The sequence below is a fragment of the Pelodiscus sinensis genome, chromosome 5 (genome assembly GCF_049634645.1).
Source record: "Pelodiscus sinensis isolate JC-2024 chromosome 5, ASM4963464v1, whole genome shotgun sequence".
Taxonomy (NCBI): Eukaryota; Metazoa; Chordata; order Testudines; family Trionychidae; genus Pelodiscus; species Pelodiscus sinensis.
In genome coordinates, this window is record NC_134715.1 from 122,805,661 (window position 1) to 122,821,898 (window position 16,238).

Here is a 16,238-nt window from a genome sequence, read left to right on the forward strand (position 1 = left end):
AACACGGCTACCCCTCTGATACTTGACACAATGTTGGTGAAAGAGCTTCTTCTGCTGATATAACTACTGCGTCTTGTGGAGGGGAGTTAAGCAGATGGGGAGAGCTTAACCAGAAGCTACAGCAACACAGCTGCACGTTTGTAGCCTAGACCTACCCTAAATTTCCTATAGCTGAAGAAGAGTGCTGTGTAAGCTTGAAAGCTGCTTCTCTCACCACATCTCCCACTTGGTATATCTTAAAACTGGAGGGAGATAATTAAACTAACCAGACTGAAACACTTTGTATCTGTATATCTGGGCTTTGTGTACACCTGGCAAGATGGTTAATTTGGGGGTTCAGTTCCAGGTATAGATCCTGTTTGATAATGGGAACAAAAATAAAACTGATTCAGAGCTTTTAAAAGGGAGGTGATGGAGTTAGCCAAGTGATTGGAACATATATGACTTTGGAGGGGAGGGAGGAGAAAACTTGAAAAAGTGAAACTTCCAAATTCTAATAATGGTTCTAGGCTGTTCTCTTGAACAAATACATTGCTGATAAACCTACATGTTGTCTTATTTATTCATAAGAGTTGTGAATGTAGGGCTTGTCATTCACAAGCTTTATTGGTAGGGATCAGAGAGCCAGTTCACCATCTAGATTTAAGGGATGTGAATGGCAAATGCTTCCCACTGCTTCTATGTGGGAAGTTTAATATTTCAACTAGGGATGTAAGACTTTAACTAATAAGTTGATGCTTATTGGTTTCTGTTAATGGTTAAATTCTGCCTAGAGTCCTGCCTGCTGGCCCTGTGCCAGCCAGGGTTCATCTGGGTTGCTGGTCTCTCAGCTGGTAATGGCACAGCCCAAAGTACAAGGCTGGCATCCAGGACCCCAGACCCTACATGTGCTGGGATTCCAGATGCGGGGGTACTCTTCTTCCAGCACCCTTCCTTTAGGTTAACCCTTCTATCCTTAGGTTCCTGGGTAACTGTTTAACCATGTAACTGATATAATTTTGATTTGGTTATACAGTTACTGGTTTTATTTATTTATATAATTTTACATCCCTAACTTCAGCTTTGTTTCAGATGATCTTACAAAATAGTATAAGGCTTTACCTTAAATATTTCTTTGAGAAGACCCAAGGTATAGGTAGATTATAGTACATATTTTTCTTTCTAGTACAAAACCTCCAATCACATTGCTGCACTGGCTGGCTCCCTCTGTGGCTTTGTCCAAATCACTTGAAGGATACAGAGGGGTTGTCTGTAAATTACGGAAGTAAGTGATTAAACTACTCCCCCCGCCTTTGCTGTCTCTATTAGAGCAGCGGTTGTGTTTCACCTTTGACATGTACAAGAGTCCCCACTGGGGCTCTTGTACATTTTGAAATGGAAGCACCACATGTAGCCTGGGTCCAGCGGGGGACTCTTGACTTTCAAGAGTCCCCTGCTAGACCCAGGCTGCTCGTGGCATTTGAATCTTTGAATGCACAATTTTGTACATTTCAAAAGCAGAAGTGCCCTTATCAACTAATCCAATAGTCAATGGAAATTCCATCAATTATTCAATTAGTTGATTAATCTAATTTTAACATCCCTACTGTAAATGAGATACTTGTCCTTGTCACAGGAGTGTAGTGAAGGTCTTTAGCAAATGCTTGCAGAATGCTATAAGAGTAATGCATCTTCTGTATTAAACAGATTATGGTGGTAACCTTTAAAGTTCTTAAAGTACTGGAAGATGAAGCCTTATGTTTTCATTAGTGTTTATAGCTAGTAGGGTATTTAAACATAAACATACAGGTCAACTATTCAGTGGTCTGACGTTGTCTATCAAATACAAGTGTACGTTAGATAAAGAATTAACATCTTTTTGAGTAATCACTGTCATACCGTGACTGTTTTTTCAGGTCTCAGAAGAACAAGGTCAAGAAAACCCTGTTGATCATGATCCAATTCATGATCAGAGTTGGTATTTGGACAGATCTCTGAGAAAACGTCTTCATCAAGAATATGGAGTTCAAGGCTGGGCTATCGTACAGTTTCTAGGAGATGTAGTTTTCATTCCAGCAGGAGCACCACATCAGGCAAGAACCAATTATACTATTATTGATTGAGAATTTCAGACTTCTAGACATGTGACTGATATCTTTGTTCTCTCTCAGGTTCATAACTTATACAGCTGTATTAAAGTAGCAGAAGATTTTGTTTCTCCGGAGCATGTCAAACATTGCTTTTGGCTCACTCAGGAATTCAGATATCTGTCACAAACACATACAAACCATGAAGATAAACTGCAGGTAACTTATAAATTTTCAGTTAAAAAAAATTATATGTAGGGGTCAGTAGCATATGCATATCATGGATGTGTTACGATGCACTTAGCTGTTCTGTTAATGTGAACTAATTTTCAATTGAATTATGAAGAATAACTCTTCAGAAGTAATTGACTCTTCTGTATAACTTTTATTAAAACCTTTTTTGGAAGTAAAAAATTGCCCTGTCTTCTACATATCTTCGGTTTTATGCAGCTAAAGAACTATCATCTCCCCAAACTACAAATATCTCTCACTAAACTCGTGTTTTGTGATCTGATTATAAGCCAGTCTTGAACTTTTTAAAATGAATTATTTCTCTAATTGGAAATAATCTGTTAGCCAGTGGGGGAGAGACCTAGGGACTCTGATGGAGAACGTACAATATTAAAAACCTGGGAAATTTCGACTCAAGAATGTTAACTCCCAAGTAATGGTTGGTAGACTGCACAACACAACTCTGAAAATCCGTTGTCGTTCAGCCGCATCTACACTCCTTTGATCGGTTGCCTTCTCAGTCTCACCTGTTCCTTGTCCATCCATACTGTTTATCTCCATCCTCATGTTAAATGAGCACTATGCAGCCTTAACTCTGGCCATACCAGCAATACACTATTGGCTTTCACATGTGCAGATTCAATTTAGTACCACACAACTAGATTAAGGAAAATATAGAATAGTCATTAACATGGATCAGCTAATCATTATTTGTGATACTTAATATCTCAGGCCACGTCTTCACTTTCTGGAGGACTGATGCTTTAGTGATAGATCTTCCAGAGCTCAATTTAGCAAGTGTTTACAAGACCTGCTAAACTGAATGCTGAGGGCACCCCCTCTGTGTAGGTATCTCCAGTCAAGTACTGCCCCAGAAAATCAGTGTAAGGTATGTAGACTCCAGCTATGCAATTCACTTAGCTGGAGTTGTGTATCTTGCATCGATTTCCTCTCACCCCCCATCCCCCTTCTCTGCCAGTGTAGACCTGGCATCAGGTAGCCATCGACACCTTATGTCATACCTCACTTAATTGCACACATCAATATAAAGCTCCATACTTTACAGTAAAACTCCAATTGTCCAGGATCCAATAGTCTGGTCAGCCACTTTCACTGCCAGGCTGCTATGAGCTGCATGCGCGCGCGGCTGCACCGTTCCGCTCACAGTCCCCAGAGCACATAGCATCCAGCCTGCACATGCTAGCAGCCAGCCGCTGAGCACAGGCAGCTGCTTCAGGACCCAGAAATAAGGTTGGGGGAGAAGAGGGACTGGGTTACAACAGGGAGGGGCAGTGTCTGGCTCTGGGGGAGGAAAGGGGAGGGGAGAGCAACTGGGTTGGGAATATGCCCCCTTTATCAGAAGTGTACTGTATGTAGAATATATTCCAGTCTTCAATTTCGTTGAAACCATGAATGTGCAGATTTCAACATGGTTTTAGTTCATTAATGCCTCTTTGTTTGGAAAATATCAAAGCCTTTCTACTTTACAGAAATCTAAATGTAGAAAAGTGCTTTATTTTTGCCCATTTAAAGTGTCTGACTTCTTGTTTCCTCCTAGGTGAAGAATGTTATATACCATGCTGTTAAAGATGCAGTTGGGATATTGAGAGCTAATGAATCCAGCCTTAGCAAACAGTCAAGTGGAAAGCCTTAATGGTGAACTATGAAACTGAAAAATGTCAGCAGCAGTTTAAACTATTCCATCAAGATCTGTGGATGCTGAGATTTATGAATGTTACCTCATCTTCCTTTCAGCGGTACCAGAGGATCATGGTACTTTGTTCTATGTATTTGTCTAATGTTTACAAACCTGAGATGGTGTATGTAGTAATATTAACAGACTCTGGCATACTGTGAATGCTTATTTGCAATAGAACTTTATAAGGAGAAATTCTCTAAGCCGTATAAAGATACCTCCTGTAGACCTTACTCTGAAAAAGATGTACACTGGAAATTTCCAAATGATTCATTTGAAAAATGTTAATCAAGATATGATGCAAAGCTCATCAGTTTTTGTAATTTGCTTTGGGTGGGGGGGAGAGAGGGAGGAGTGTGAAATTTTGATTTAATAGCCAACATTAAATGTACTGAGAATGCAGTTCTTATGTTTTTACATTAACACAGAACTAGCATAAAAATAGTATTAAAACTAGTAGTGTACATTGACAAGGATGGGGATTAACCATCTTCAGTTAAATGTATTTACATTTCTAAATGTCAAATGAAAAGGGCATTTTTCATTAAATTCCCATATTGAAACTGATTTACAGTTTAAACTATTTGCACTCTTCTGTAACTGTATTCTAATAGTGAATACACTACATATAGCACTTAATTTTGTTTTTAAAAGTGTTCCTTTTCCAACCTCTCTTCTGTTGACCCTCTAAACTGACTACTTGTTACAGTGCTATTAAGTTAAAAACAAAAATGCATACAAAAGCAAGGTGTTTCAGTGTAGAAACTGCTACCTTGTGTTTAAAAAAGATGTCTGAACAAATAGCCTGACCAACTGGAAATTAAAATGAATTTAATATCACTTGTACAATCTTGGTTCACTGAAGTTTGATTAGAACTACACTTAAGTTCTCATTCAAATATTATTACTGCAGTCTTTGCATTAGCATATCTGAATGTTTGTCGCACTCTAGATCATAACATGGTTTTCAAGGCTGTGTTTTAAAAGCCTCATGGGATTTGTTCACACAGCAAAGTACCTGCAGCTGGCTCATGCCAGCCAGCTTGGGCTGGTGCTCAGGCTTTGGGCTTCTGCTATGCATTGCTTGACCTTCAGGTATCCCACCTCACTATTTATAATGCTTCTCTACTAAGGCTCTCATTGTCTTGTCCATTAACTCTTTTTTCACTCTGCATCTTCTGCCAGCAGGCTTTTTTGCCGGTAGGGAAAAAAAATACAGAACTAATACTTATTGTCACCCTGATCTCTGTCTCTGTACTGGATCCCTTTCCCTACCTGTTTTAATCTCTGATTGTAAACTCTTTGGAATATGAGCTACAAGTACATCTCAAGACTTTTTTATCTTTGAGTGCATGTCAGTGTGTATATATTTTTATTTATTTTCCAGTTTTGATGCACATGTATCCTAGGCACTGAGGTGATCATTAAATGACAAATATCCTGAGTGTATTGAAAAAAAATATGAAAAAGAGACCAAGAAAATGGACTTTAAACAATTATTTTAACGAACTCAGACTGGTAGTTTTTTCTTGCCATGTGACCTTAAGGGGAAAAAAGTGTGCAGGATAGCTGACAGTTTCTCTGAGAGATAATGTTGGACAAAACAGTAAACTAACCTGCTGCAAGGAAAGCTAAGAAGTGTTACAGTAAGAGGCCACTGTGATTGCATCAGGAACATTTTAATGACCTGGAAATCAAAAAGGAATTCTACAGAAAACAGATTTAATCCAGCAGACTACCAAAAACGTGCACAAGCCTCGAAAGACAAACTTAAATTTAAGTCTTGTAAAGCTATACTACACTTAATTTTTCTGTGTGTTTGAGCAAGGCAAAGTCAATATTAGTTCTATTAGTCCCATTCTGAGATTAAACAAAGTGGACATGGAGGAATTATTCTTTGGACTTGCATGTTATCTTGCCAGGCTAAGCATATGAGAAGCTGCTGCTACTGTCTCACACAGATAGTAAACAGGCCGAAGATGAGAACTGTAGGCTGATGAGGCTTATATTTGAAACTTCGTGTAGCTCAGGAGAATTGCCACACAAAAATAGGCATACTGAAGATTAATAGCAACAAACCAGTCATGGACTAGTGTGTGAAGAATTTGTAACTAAAATTCTTTGAGTGGTGGTTCCTATTGTATTCCTCTGAGGGTGAGGGCGCATGTGTGTGGAGATGGAGCTTTTTTCAAAGTAGTATTGCTTAGTAGGATTTGTGGCATTACCTCAGCAATTTTCCCTGCCAAACAATTCCCCCCCCCCCCCCCCACTCTCTTGTCAGAGTAGTGGATTATTCCAAAGATGCTGGGATTCAAAGTTTGTGCTGCCTGACCACACTCATTTTCCATCAACTACTAATACCAACAATGTTTATACTGTTTGGGGGAAGCTCTCTCAACCTCCTGGTGCAGTCTCTGCCTCTTCTTCCTTGCTTGTACAGGGAAAGGTCAAAGTTGGATCCTGCATGGGAGACTTCTCCTCAGACATCTGTCTGAGCACTCCCCCTACCATAGAGCCTCTGTCCTGATCCCCTGGTACCAGTGCTACCAACCCCATAGCGGGGGTGGGGGTGTATGTCAGTAAGTCTCTCTTAATCCAAGAAGGATGGTGCAGTGTCCACCAGTTCCAGCTACAGAGCACATAGCTCCTCCACATTGTGTTCTTGCTGTGCTGGTCCTGGTGCCTCTTCTTGGCTCTGGTGGATTCCTAGGAATTATCAGTCCTGAGACAGATGCTTTTACCAGTTCCAGTCCTGCTAATAGACTAGATACCATTGACTCCAGGGAGAACTGGAACCACACCCAACCCTCTTAGTTTTCCCTGAAAAGAGTAGATCTCTTTATGTGCCAGTGCATTTGTCTGTGCAGAGGTCTCCAATTCCTCTGTTACATCTAACTCCTGCTGGTCATCTCTCTCGAACATATCCCTTTTCAACTTTTCCATCAGTATTGCAATTCACACAAGACTCTTAACTCCCTCAATCCAAGGACCTGGAAGAGGTAGACTGCTGAACATCCATTTCGAAACATGACTATTACAGGGTTATGAGGGCTCTGTGGCAATTTCCTCCTTTGCCTTGTTAAAGCTGATAGCCGCCTCCTTCAACCCAAGTACAACAGCAGTTAGACCAACCAGGTTGGCCATATTTAGAGTTCATGGCCCCAGTATTCACCTTCTGAAAAGTCTCATATGGCTGAGAACTCTCATTTCACCAATTCACTCTTCATCTGGTAAACATTCAGAAATAGTTTGGTGCATCTGGAGAGATTGCCGTAGTTATCTCCAGATTCAACTGTCAGACACCTTCCTTCTAGCCTGACGACAATCATCAGTTTCAAGAATTTCTATGGAAAATAGCCAATGCTCTTTAATCAGCACCAGCTACTAGAGATTCAACCCACATCAGCACCAGTAAGACTGACCTTATCAAACTGATGCCATTTTCCAAATAACATGCCCCGTATGGCACTTCAGCCACATGTGTACTGACCTTAAAGGGGGCTGGGAAAAGGTACTGTGCGCCCTGTCCCAGAGGTTCCGAATTTTTATTTTTACACACTCTACCTAACTCCTTTAGTAGGAATGTAAAATCTTGATTAATCAGTTCACTGTGACTTTAACCAGTTACCTGACTACGAGGGAGCCCAGGCAGGACTCCTGCTTCCAGCCACCGCACTGGGGCAGGCTGCCTGGTCCTAGTTCCTGGAGACCCAGTTAAAGGTGATGCTAACTGGTAGCTATTCATATCCCTACTTCTTAGTAATACAGGCTGCATCAAAGTGGGCCAAACACACCACCCATGCTCCACTCCAGTGGACAGGGATAATCTGAGAGGACCCAATAGGTCAAAAGGTCCTGCTGGCTGGACTACAGTTCTGGATCTCTAAAATACTTGGCCATCAGTACCAAATCAATCTTATAAAATGGTGTCTGTGTCAAAGTTGCTGATTAAGGTACTCAGCAGGATCATACTTGATTCCAGGCAGTTCTACAGGAAGGCAAGTTTGTTGCCAGGTCTACAGTTCAAGCTGCAGTTGATTGAGCAGCTATGCCCATGTGTATGTTGGTGACAAGAATTATCATGAGGCAAGGATCCTGGTTACAATCTTTAGGTGCAGATAAAAATGAGGGTCTTCCCTTTGACCAATCACACCTCTTCAACCTGAAAACCATTGATTCATTATGCACTGATTCAAGAGCCGCCTTACAATTCTTCATGCACATTCACTGGTACCAAACAGGAATTTTATCACCTACTGCCAGCCCAATGCAATAGAACATCTCACTTCTGCCACCAGCAAGCCTACAAACCTCCTTAAAAGTGCCCCAAAATACACAGAGCCCATCCAGCTGTTACGGCAGTATAACCCTTTGCACAACACAGTCATAGAGAAAACAGTTTTGAGTGAGGCTAGAGATCCATCAGTCGATCCATATAGCAGCACTCCTGTCTTCCATGGATTGTCTGAAACTTTCTACTAGCTTGGAAAGCTAAAACAAACAAGTGGGTCTTGGTTGCCATTCAGCACAGCTACACAGTATTGATGACCTCTCCCATCTTGACCTCCTCACTTACCCCCTGCCTCCAGCTGAGATCTCTCTTATGACAACATTCTTACCTTAGAGAGGGACTTCCTCCTACAAAGAGGTGCAACGGAGTCAATCCCTGTAGCCTTTTGGGGCACAGGATTCTATTCCAATTATTTCTTAGAACGCTTGTTCACAAATTCCATTTGGGGGTGTATGCGCACCACATGAACAGTTGCCTAAGTTTTTCTATCCACTCCTCTTGGATTGACTATGGAGCCTGCTGGAGTAGTACTCCATGGCGCTCAATGTATGACCCTGCCAGCCCTCCCCCTCCCTCAATTCATTCTTACTACCTGTGACGGTCGCCAGAAATGAAAGTGGCTTGCTTACAAGTTCTCCTCGCTTTTCCCTGGATGAGGCAGTGGCAGGGACTGCAGCCTCAAGACCATCACCCATAGATAGCTGTGCCCACCAGGACCTGCTCTGCAAAGTGTTGCTTAGCATGGACCTACAAGCCAAAGAGATGGTGGAACAGGAAGACCCAAGGACAGCGTTCTGGTCCTAGAAGGTCCTTCCCAAGTGGTACTGTCACTCATTAAGACTATTTGTTTTCACAGGGCCAGGCACACACCTTCAGCCTCCAAGCAGGCCCTCTGAAGGTGTGCCCAGGAACAATATATCAGACTATATCAGATCCACAGCCCTGTTTCCAGGATTGTTTATCCCACTTCTACCATGCATGTCCCAAGTAATATCAAACTGCTGGGCTGTGTTTAGACTGGCCAGTTTTTCCAGAAAATCATCCGCTTTTCCGGAAAAACTTGCCAGCTGTCTACACTGGTTGCTTGAATTTCCGCAAAAGCACTGACTTCCTACTGTAAGAAATCAGTGCTTTTTGCGGAAATACTATGCTGCTCCTGTTCGAGCAAAAGTCCCTTTTGTGCAAAACTTTTGCACAAAAGGGCCAGTGTAGAAAACTGAGATTTGTTTTGCGCAAAAAAGCCCCGATTGCGAAAATGGCGATCGGGCCTTTTTTGCGCAAAAGCGCATCTAGATTGGCACGGACACTTTTCTGCAAAAAGTGCTTTGGCACGGACGCTTTTCTGCAAATCTAGATGCTCTTTTCCGAAAATGCTTTTAACGGAAAACTTTTCCATTAAAAGCATTTCTGGAAAATCATGCCAGTCTAGACATAGCCCTGTTGTGTTTGCACAGGAAGTGGGATCTTTTCTGCAATTCTGCTCCTTTCTGCCCATCCCTCTCACCCCCTTCCTTGTCCCTCTTCAGGGACTCTTCTCACCAGCAGCCCCTTATTCAGGCATTAGAGTTGCTCCTTGCCCTGGGGGCAGTGGACAAGACTCCTCCGGAATTGAGGGGCAGGGAATTCTATTCCCATTATTTCCTAGCCCTGTGAGGGTGTTCTCCCGTAGATGGGAAATGAGCCTACTCCATGAGTGCACAAATATTGACCACAGCTTTGCTCCATGATGTGCCCCTTGACAGATATAAGGCAGTGATGTGAAGTTTGGCAACACACCTTTTTCTGTCTTTACTTTGGTATGTGATTGTGACATACCTCATTTTACACATGGATTCTCTATTTGATGGTTCTGCAATTTTCCTTGCATCCCCCTCCTTTCCATGTACTATTTGTCAGCTACTTCCAGTGGAATACAACATGGATTATCACTTAAAGAGGTTGCTTACCTGTAAGTTCTTTAAGATACAGGGTCCTTATGTCTATTCCAGTCCTATCCTTTCCCTCTGCAGAGTAGGAATTGGAGACATGGATAGTGGGCTCTGTCCTGTCTCACATTCGACAAAACTGAGACAATACTTTGGCTAAGGCACAAACTGCTGAGCAGTATTGCTTTGAAAAGTTCTGGGTGCATGTATCTAACCCTCTGTGTTTCAGGGACCAAAGATCTCTTAAGCACCTTCACTTAAAGGTAAGTAAGCACTGTTGCCACTGTATGGAAGCTGATATCTGGATACATTTGTAGAGACCTCAAAGGTACAGAATGGGTCTGATTTTGCTTTTGAATTAGGATTAGAAAGTACTGAGAGTAGAATCTTTTCCTGGAACTGCTGACAGTGCAGGGACTTGTAAGAGAACATAAGAATGGCCATACTGGGTCAGACCAAAGGTCCATCTAGCCCAGTATCCTGTCTGCTGACAATGGCCAATACCAGATGGGAGGGATCACAACAGGTAATCCTCACATGATCCCTCCCACCCACCTCCACAGAAACAGAAGGTAGGGATACCATTCCGACCCATCCTGGCTAATAGCCATTGATGGACCTAACCTCCATGAATTTATCTAGCTCTTTTTTGAACCCTGTTAAAGTTCTAGCCTTCACTGCATCCTCTGGCAAAGAGTTCCACAGGTTGACTGTGCACTGACGGAAGAAAAACTTCCTCTTGTTTGTTTTAAACATGCTGCCTATTAATTTCATTTGGTGAACCCTAGTTCTTTTATCGCAGGAATAAGTAAATAACTTTTCCTTATTGACTTTTTGCACAATAATCATAATTTTATAGATCTGTCATATCCCCCCTTATTCTCCTCTTTTCTAAGATGAAAAGTCCAAGTCTTTCTAATCTCTCTTCATATGGGACCTCTTCCAACTCCCTCATCAGTTTTGTTGCCCTTTTCTGAACATTTTCCAATGCCTATCTTTTTTTGAGATAAAGCAACCACATCTGTATGCAGTATTCAAGATATGGCTGTGAGACAGGCTCTCACAGCTATTGCTTCCCAAGCACTAAAAGTGAGAGAGCCTGTCTTCAAATGGAGGCTATATGTGTGGGATGGTCACAACTGTAATACTGTTAGTCAAACTGGCTGCTTGCTTAAAGCTTACAGAGGAATGGCTGATGGGTTCAAATTGGATTAGATCTGTCTCCCTGGAGAAGTCTTGCACTCTTACTGGAGACGATGCCTGCCAGAAATACCACTGGAAATGCTGCTGGTGGGGTTGAGACACTGCTTTAGTGCTGAGGTATCAACTCCCAGGGTACATAATGTAGTTCAGCTGTCTTTAAAAGAAGGCAGTATCCTCTTTTTTTCCCCCCCTCAGAAAACAAAACTGTCCAACAGGTAAGTGCTCCTATAGTTTGTTGCAGTGGTTCTCAGCCAGGGGGGTGAAGCCCATAGGGGGATGCAAGCAGGTTTCAGGGGGTCTGCCAAACTAAACCAGAGAGCACAGCCTGTGTTAGTCAATAGGGTCCAGGGCAGAAAGCAGCAGCCTGTGCCCTACTGGATAGGACCAAAGCTGAAGCTTGAACCCTGCCCTGTGGCTCTGAAGCCAAAGCCTGAGCAACTTAGCTCCTTGGGCTCCTGCTTGCTGTACCCTAGTGCCAGTCCTGGCTTTTAATCTACTGGCTAGGCAGAAAACCAGTTGTGGCATTGGACTCGTTATCTGAAAGCTTTGAGGCTATAACCTTACATAGCTCATCCCACTGTAGAGGCCTCTTTACCACTAGACTGTCTTCTACAATGTCAACTTTAAGCTCTTCCTTGGTGGATTCTGATGCTTGCAACCAAATTTCTGAATAAGTTTCCTAGCTCTCTCAATCCAGCCTCTCTGCTTGGAGACTCCAGTCTTTGATTCTAGTGCAAAGGAGCTGAGGTAGGTTGGGGTGGCACCATCCCATGGGTGGCACCAGAAGATGCATCTGCCAACCACAGGTACAGGTTGGGGACCTCCTTGGTCCAGCACCTGACCACTCCTGGATAAGGGATTTTGCTGGACCGGAGGTGGCCATTCCTGGTCCCCTTGCCACTGCTATCCCCCCCAGCCTTGGCCTAACTACAGACCCCCTGCTGCTCTTTGCACCAGGTTCCCTCACCAGGCATGCCTGGCCTGGCAGCTGTGCCCAGAAGCCCTTACCACCTCTGTGTACCAGAAAAATCTAATACAAATCCCTGAAATTCAGGCAACAATGAGGGAATTAGGGCACAGGGTGAGGCTGAAGGATTTAGGGTGCCACCTGCCCTGAGGAGAAAGGACTCCCTTCTCCCCAGCCCTCTCCATCTCAGCAGCTTTGGGCCAGGTGAGACCTCTCTCCACAGCTCCAGCAGCCACAGGTGGGAGAGGGGTGCCTGTCTTCTAGCTGGCAGTTTCAACTTGGGACCAGTGGCCAGAGGCATGTCTGCCCCAGCAACTTCAGGGCTTGGGGCAAGACATCCCTCCCCACTGCAGTCTTGAGTGGGCCATGCAACTTAGAGAATTTAGCTAGGAGGAGACTCAGCAATGCCCTAGGGCCCATACAGACTGATGCATTCTCCTCTCAGCCATGCATGGTTCTGTATTCAATACCCACTTCCTTAAAAATAGCAATTCCTTTATCAGTTTCTTACATTCGTAACAGGAGTAGCAATCCTCCCTGGGAGCAGGGCTCATCCTTTTATCAAGCACCAGTCCCATTTCTGAAGAAATACCATGCAAAGGGTTTGCTGAAAAGGGCTTTGTAAGAGATGGTAGAAAAACATGCTTCAATAACACTTGTTAAAATCAAACAATAAGATGGAAGAGGCTGCCTTAAGCATAGGCTTATTACAACTGTAGTCCAGTGTTCTCTGCTTCTCAGGTTTCCAGTTTGTGCAAGGGAGGGGTGGCTTAGTCTGTATGTGTAAAATGCATTATATTTGGATAAAGGGGATGATAGAAACAGCTTCATCACAGAAAATAATGCTTCCATGTAGACTGAACATTGAACAAAATTTCCCTTTCTTCACCATTGTTATCAGCTTGAATACGCACCAAGGCTAGACACTGAAAATAAGATGCATGCTAAATGCTCAAGAGGAGCAAATGTTAAATCAAGTTTATTAAAATCCACTTGTAGTGTTTCAGAAAAATGTACAGACACTTTTTTTTGGTAGCAGCTTAAGCCATTACAGGTATTTTAAAGCAAAGATCCTAACTTGCTGCAAAGAATATTTTATATTTGAAAATACATTACACCAACCATTTCCCTATAGCCTACATTATCTGTAAAAGATTAACAGAAAAATGGCAAAAATAACCTTATAGAACACAATCCAAAAGAAAATTGTATATTACAGGAAGTATTTTCACAAAGTTTTACATTTTATAGGAGGGACAGAACATCCTGGAGTGCAATAAACCCCCCCCATCTGTACAGGTGAACTTAGTGTCTAGCTACGGAGTGTAGCTAACCGTGACTGCATTGCTTCAATATCTTCTTCCTCTTCTTCATCCACTACACCAACAGCCCCTATGGGTTCTGGTTCTGGAAGAGCATCTGTAACTTTGCTAGGTGCTTTACCCAATGCCCCTGCAAACAAGATAAAGTCCATAAACATAATTAATCAGTCGGTGGCCTGTACTTAACAAATGGACAAGTTTGTTGTGTCGCTGCACATTTTGGAGGTTTAAAAATAATAGAACTGCCACTGATGTCTGGCTGATACAGTACATTGGAAATTTGGAGAGAAGTGATTAGGTCATCTAAGCAATAACTAGTTCCTAGCATGTACCTTACAATATTTTGCCCATTTAAATTGTCTAGTGCATTGGTCACCAACCAGATGATCAGGATCTACTGGTAGATCATGGCGCTTCTGAGGGTATCCTGACTGGTTTGGCCAAGAGGCTATCAAGTACCAGCATTTCAGCTGCCCCTCCCCCTGCTGCTCATCTCCTGCCCTTTGCCTTGGAGCTGCCTCTCTCCCCTGGTGAGCCTCCTGCTTGCTGGGCAGGGCAGGGCAGGGTAGGGAGAAGAAGAGTGTTGATGTCAAGGTGCCCCCTCTCCCACTCTGTATCCTTTCTCCACAGAGCAGAGAGGGGGTACAACAGGACATGGGATTGAGTTTGTTGGCTGCTGTTGAGTGGTACAGAGCCAGGGCAGGGGTGAGCCTGCCTTAGCCTCATTGCACCACCACACAGAGCCAACTGAGGTAAGCAGGGTCCAGCTAGAGCCCAAATCATGAACCCCTCTATACACCTAGCCTTGAGCATCCAAACACTGTTCCAGAGCCTGCACCTAGAATCCCCTTCTACTCCCCAACTGCCTGCCCCAAGAGCAAAGCCCCTCTCGCACTCCAGATCCCTTAATCCAAGACCAAAGCCTGCACCCCAACCCTCTGCCCTAGCCTGATTAAAGTGGGTGAGGCTGAGCAAGAGAGGGCAGATGGAGTGAACAGGGACAGAGCCTTGGAGGAGGGGCGGGAAGGAGGCAGGGCAGGAGTATTTATATTTTGAGATAGATCTTGGATTGCTCTTAAATTCAAAAGGTGATCTTGTTCTTAAAGGTTGTAGAGCCTTGGTCTAGTGCAATGGTGGTTCTTCGAGAGATGTTGCTGCGAGTGCTCCAGGGCTTCCTGGAAGGTCACAAACAGATTTCAAGGGAGTCTGCCACATAGGACCAGCGTCAGATTTCCTGGGGCCCAGGGTGGAAAGCCAAAGCCCGAGCGCATGGGGCTGAAGTCCAAGTTCTGAGCCCTGCCACCAGGGCTGAAGCTGAAAGATGAGCATTGTAGTTTTGTGGGGCTCCAGTTAACTGCCCTGCTTGCTACCTCCTATGCCGGCCTTGGCTTTTATGTCCAGGAAACCAGTTATGGCACAGGTGGGCCATGGAATTTTTATAGTGGGGAAAGAGGAGGAGGAAGAGAGACTCAGAAGGAAAAATGGTGAGAATCCCTGGTCTATTACAGCACTGTATTCTAACTACAAGGGCCTTGGGGAAAGAGAGAGGAAGACTCATGTCAGGACACTAGAGCGACCTGCTCCCTACCTTTCTGGGGCTGCAGGTAAAGCAGACTGAAAGTACCTTGCCTTTCTGTTTTATTCCTCAGACTCTTAATATTTGTGAATGGGAAGAGCTCCTAGATACAGAGCAGCTTCACTTTTCTTCCCACAGTGCTAATCAATGACACCGTCTATGAGCTCAATCCATAAACCCAAGTGCTGGAGAGAATTATGCCTCTTCTGGTAAGTGAGCAGAGTGGTCAAGAGTTGTTTTTTTTTTTTTTTTTTTAAGAAAAGAAATGTGAGGCAGGGAAAGAGAACCCAAAAGGAGGGGTGTGGGAACAGGAGATACAGCAAAGCATGGAGCCGGGCACCTAATTCACCAGAGGGCCTGGCCAGTAAGAAGGCTGGGACTTGCAGGACTTCCAGCTTCCCTATAGCCCTTCAGATAATAGTCTACAGTCAAAATCCTCTGAATCAATATTTTATATTCAAAGCACTTTCACAAGTTCTCACAGTTAATTTGGAAGATTTTCCAATTATTCAGGCTAGATTTTACTTAAAGGGACACACTCAAGGGCTATGTCTAGACTGGCAAGTTCAAAAAACTTGCCAGCTGTCTACACTGGCCACTTGAATTTCCGCAAGAACACTGACTTCCTACTGTCTGAAATCAGTGCTTCTTGCGGAAATACTATGCTGCTCCCATTCGGGCAAAAGTCCCTTTTGTGCAAAGCTTTTGCGCAAAAGGGCCAGTGTAGACAGCTCAGATTTGTTTCACGCAAAAAAGCCCCAATCGCGAAAATAGCGATCGGGGATTTTTTGCGCAAAAGCGCGTCTAGATTGGCCACGGACGCTTTTCTGCAAAAAGTGCTTTTGCGGAAAAGCGTCCGTGCCAATCTAGACGCTCTTTTCTGCAAACGCTTTTAACGGAAAACTTTTCTGTTAAAAGCATTTGCAGAAAATCATGCCAGTGTAGACGTAGCCAATTAGTT

General features: G+C 43.5%; 2 protein-coding genes across 6 annotated transcripts in view; one reads left to right on the top strand and one right to left on the bottom strand.

Annotated features, from left to right (window-relative positions):
- The window catches only part of KDM3A (lysine demethylase 3A), a 66,992-nt gene extending 51,463 nt beyond the window's left edge, over positions 1-15,529 (top strand). For 3 of the 4 annotated variants that reach the window (XM_006111621.4, XM_075930957.1, XM_025185686.2), the window contains 3 exons: positions 1,896-2,072; positions 2,151-2,285; positions 3,856-15,529. In XM_006111621.4, the coding sequence (XP_006111683.2) occupies positions 1,896-2,072; positions 2,151-2,285; positions 3,856-3,951 (408 nt within the window). In that variant the 3' untranslated portion in view covers positions 3,952-15,529. Of the gene's footprint in view, positions 1-1,165; positions 1,272-1,895; positions 2,073-2,150; positions 2,286-3,855 lie in introns of those variants that run through there. The other variant, XM_075930956.1, reaches the window with a different exon arrangement.
- LOC102450820 (charged multivesicular body protein 3) overlaps positions 13,343-16,238 on the bottom strand; it is a 56,641-nt gene continuing 53,745 nt past the window's right edge. For both annotated transcript variants that reach the window (XM_014574586.3, XM_006111619.4), the window contains one exon: positions 13,343-13,831. In XM_014574586.3, coding sequence (XP_014430072.1) covers positions 13,692-13,831 — 140 coding nt within the window. In that variant the 3' untranslated portion in view covers positions 13,343-13,691. The remainder of the gene's footprint in view (positions 13,832-16,238) is intronic.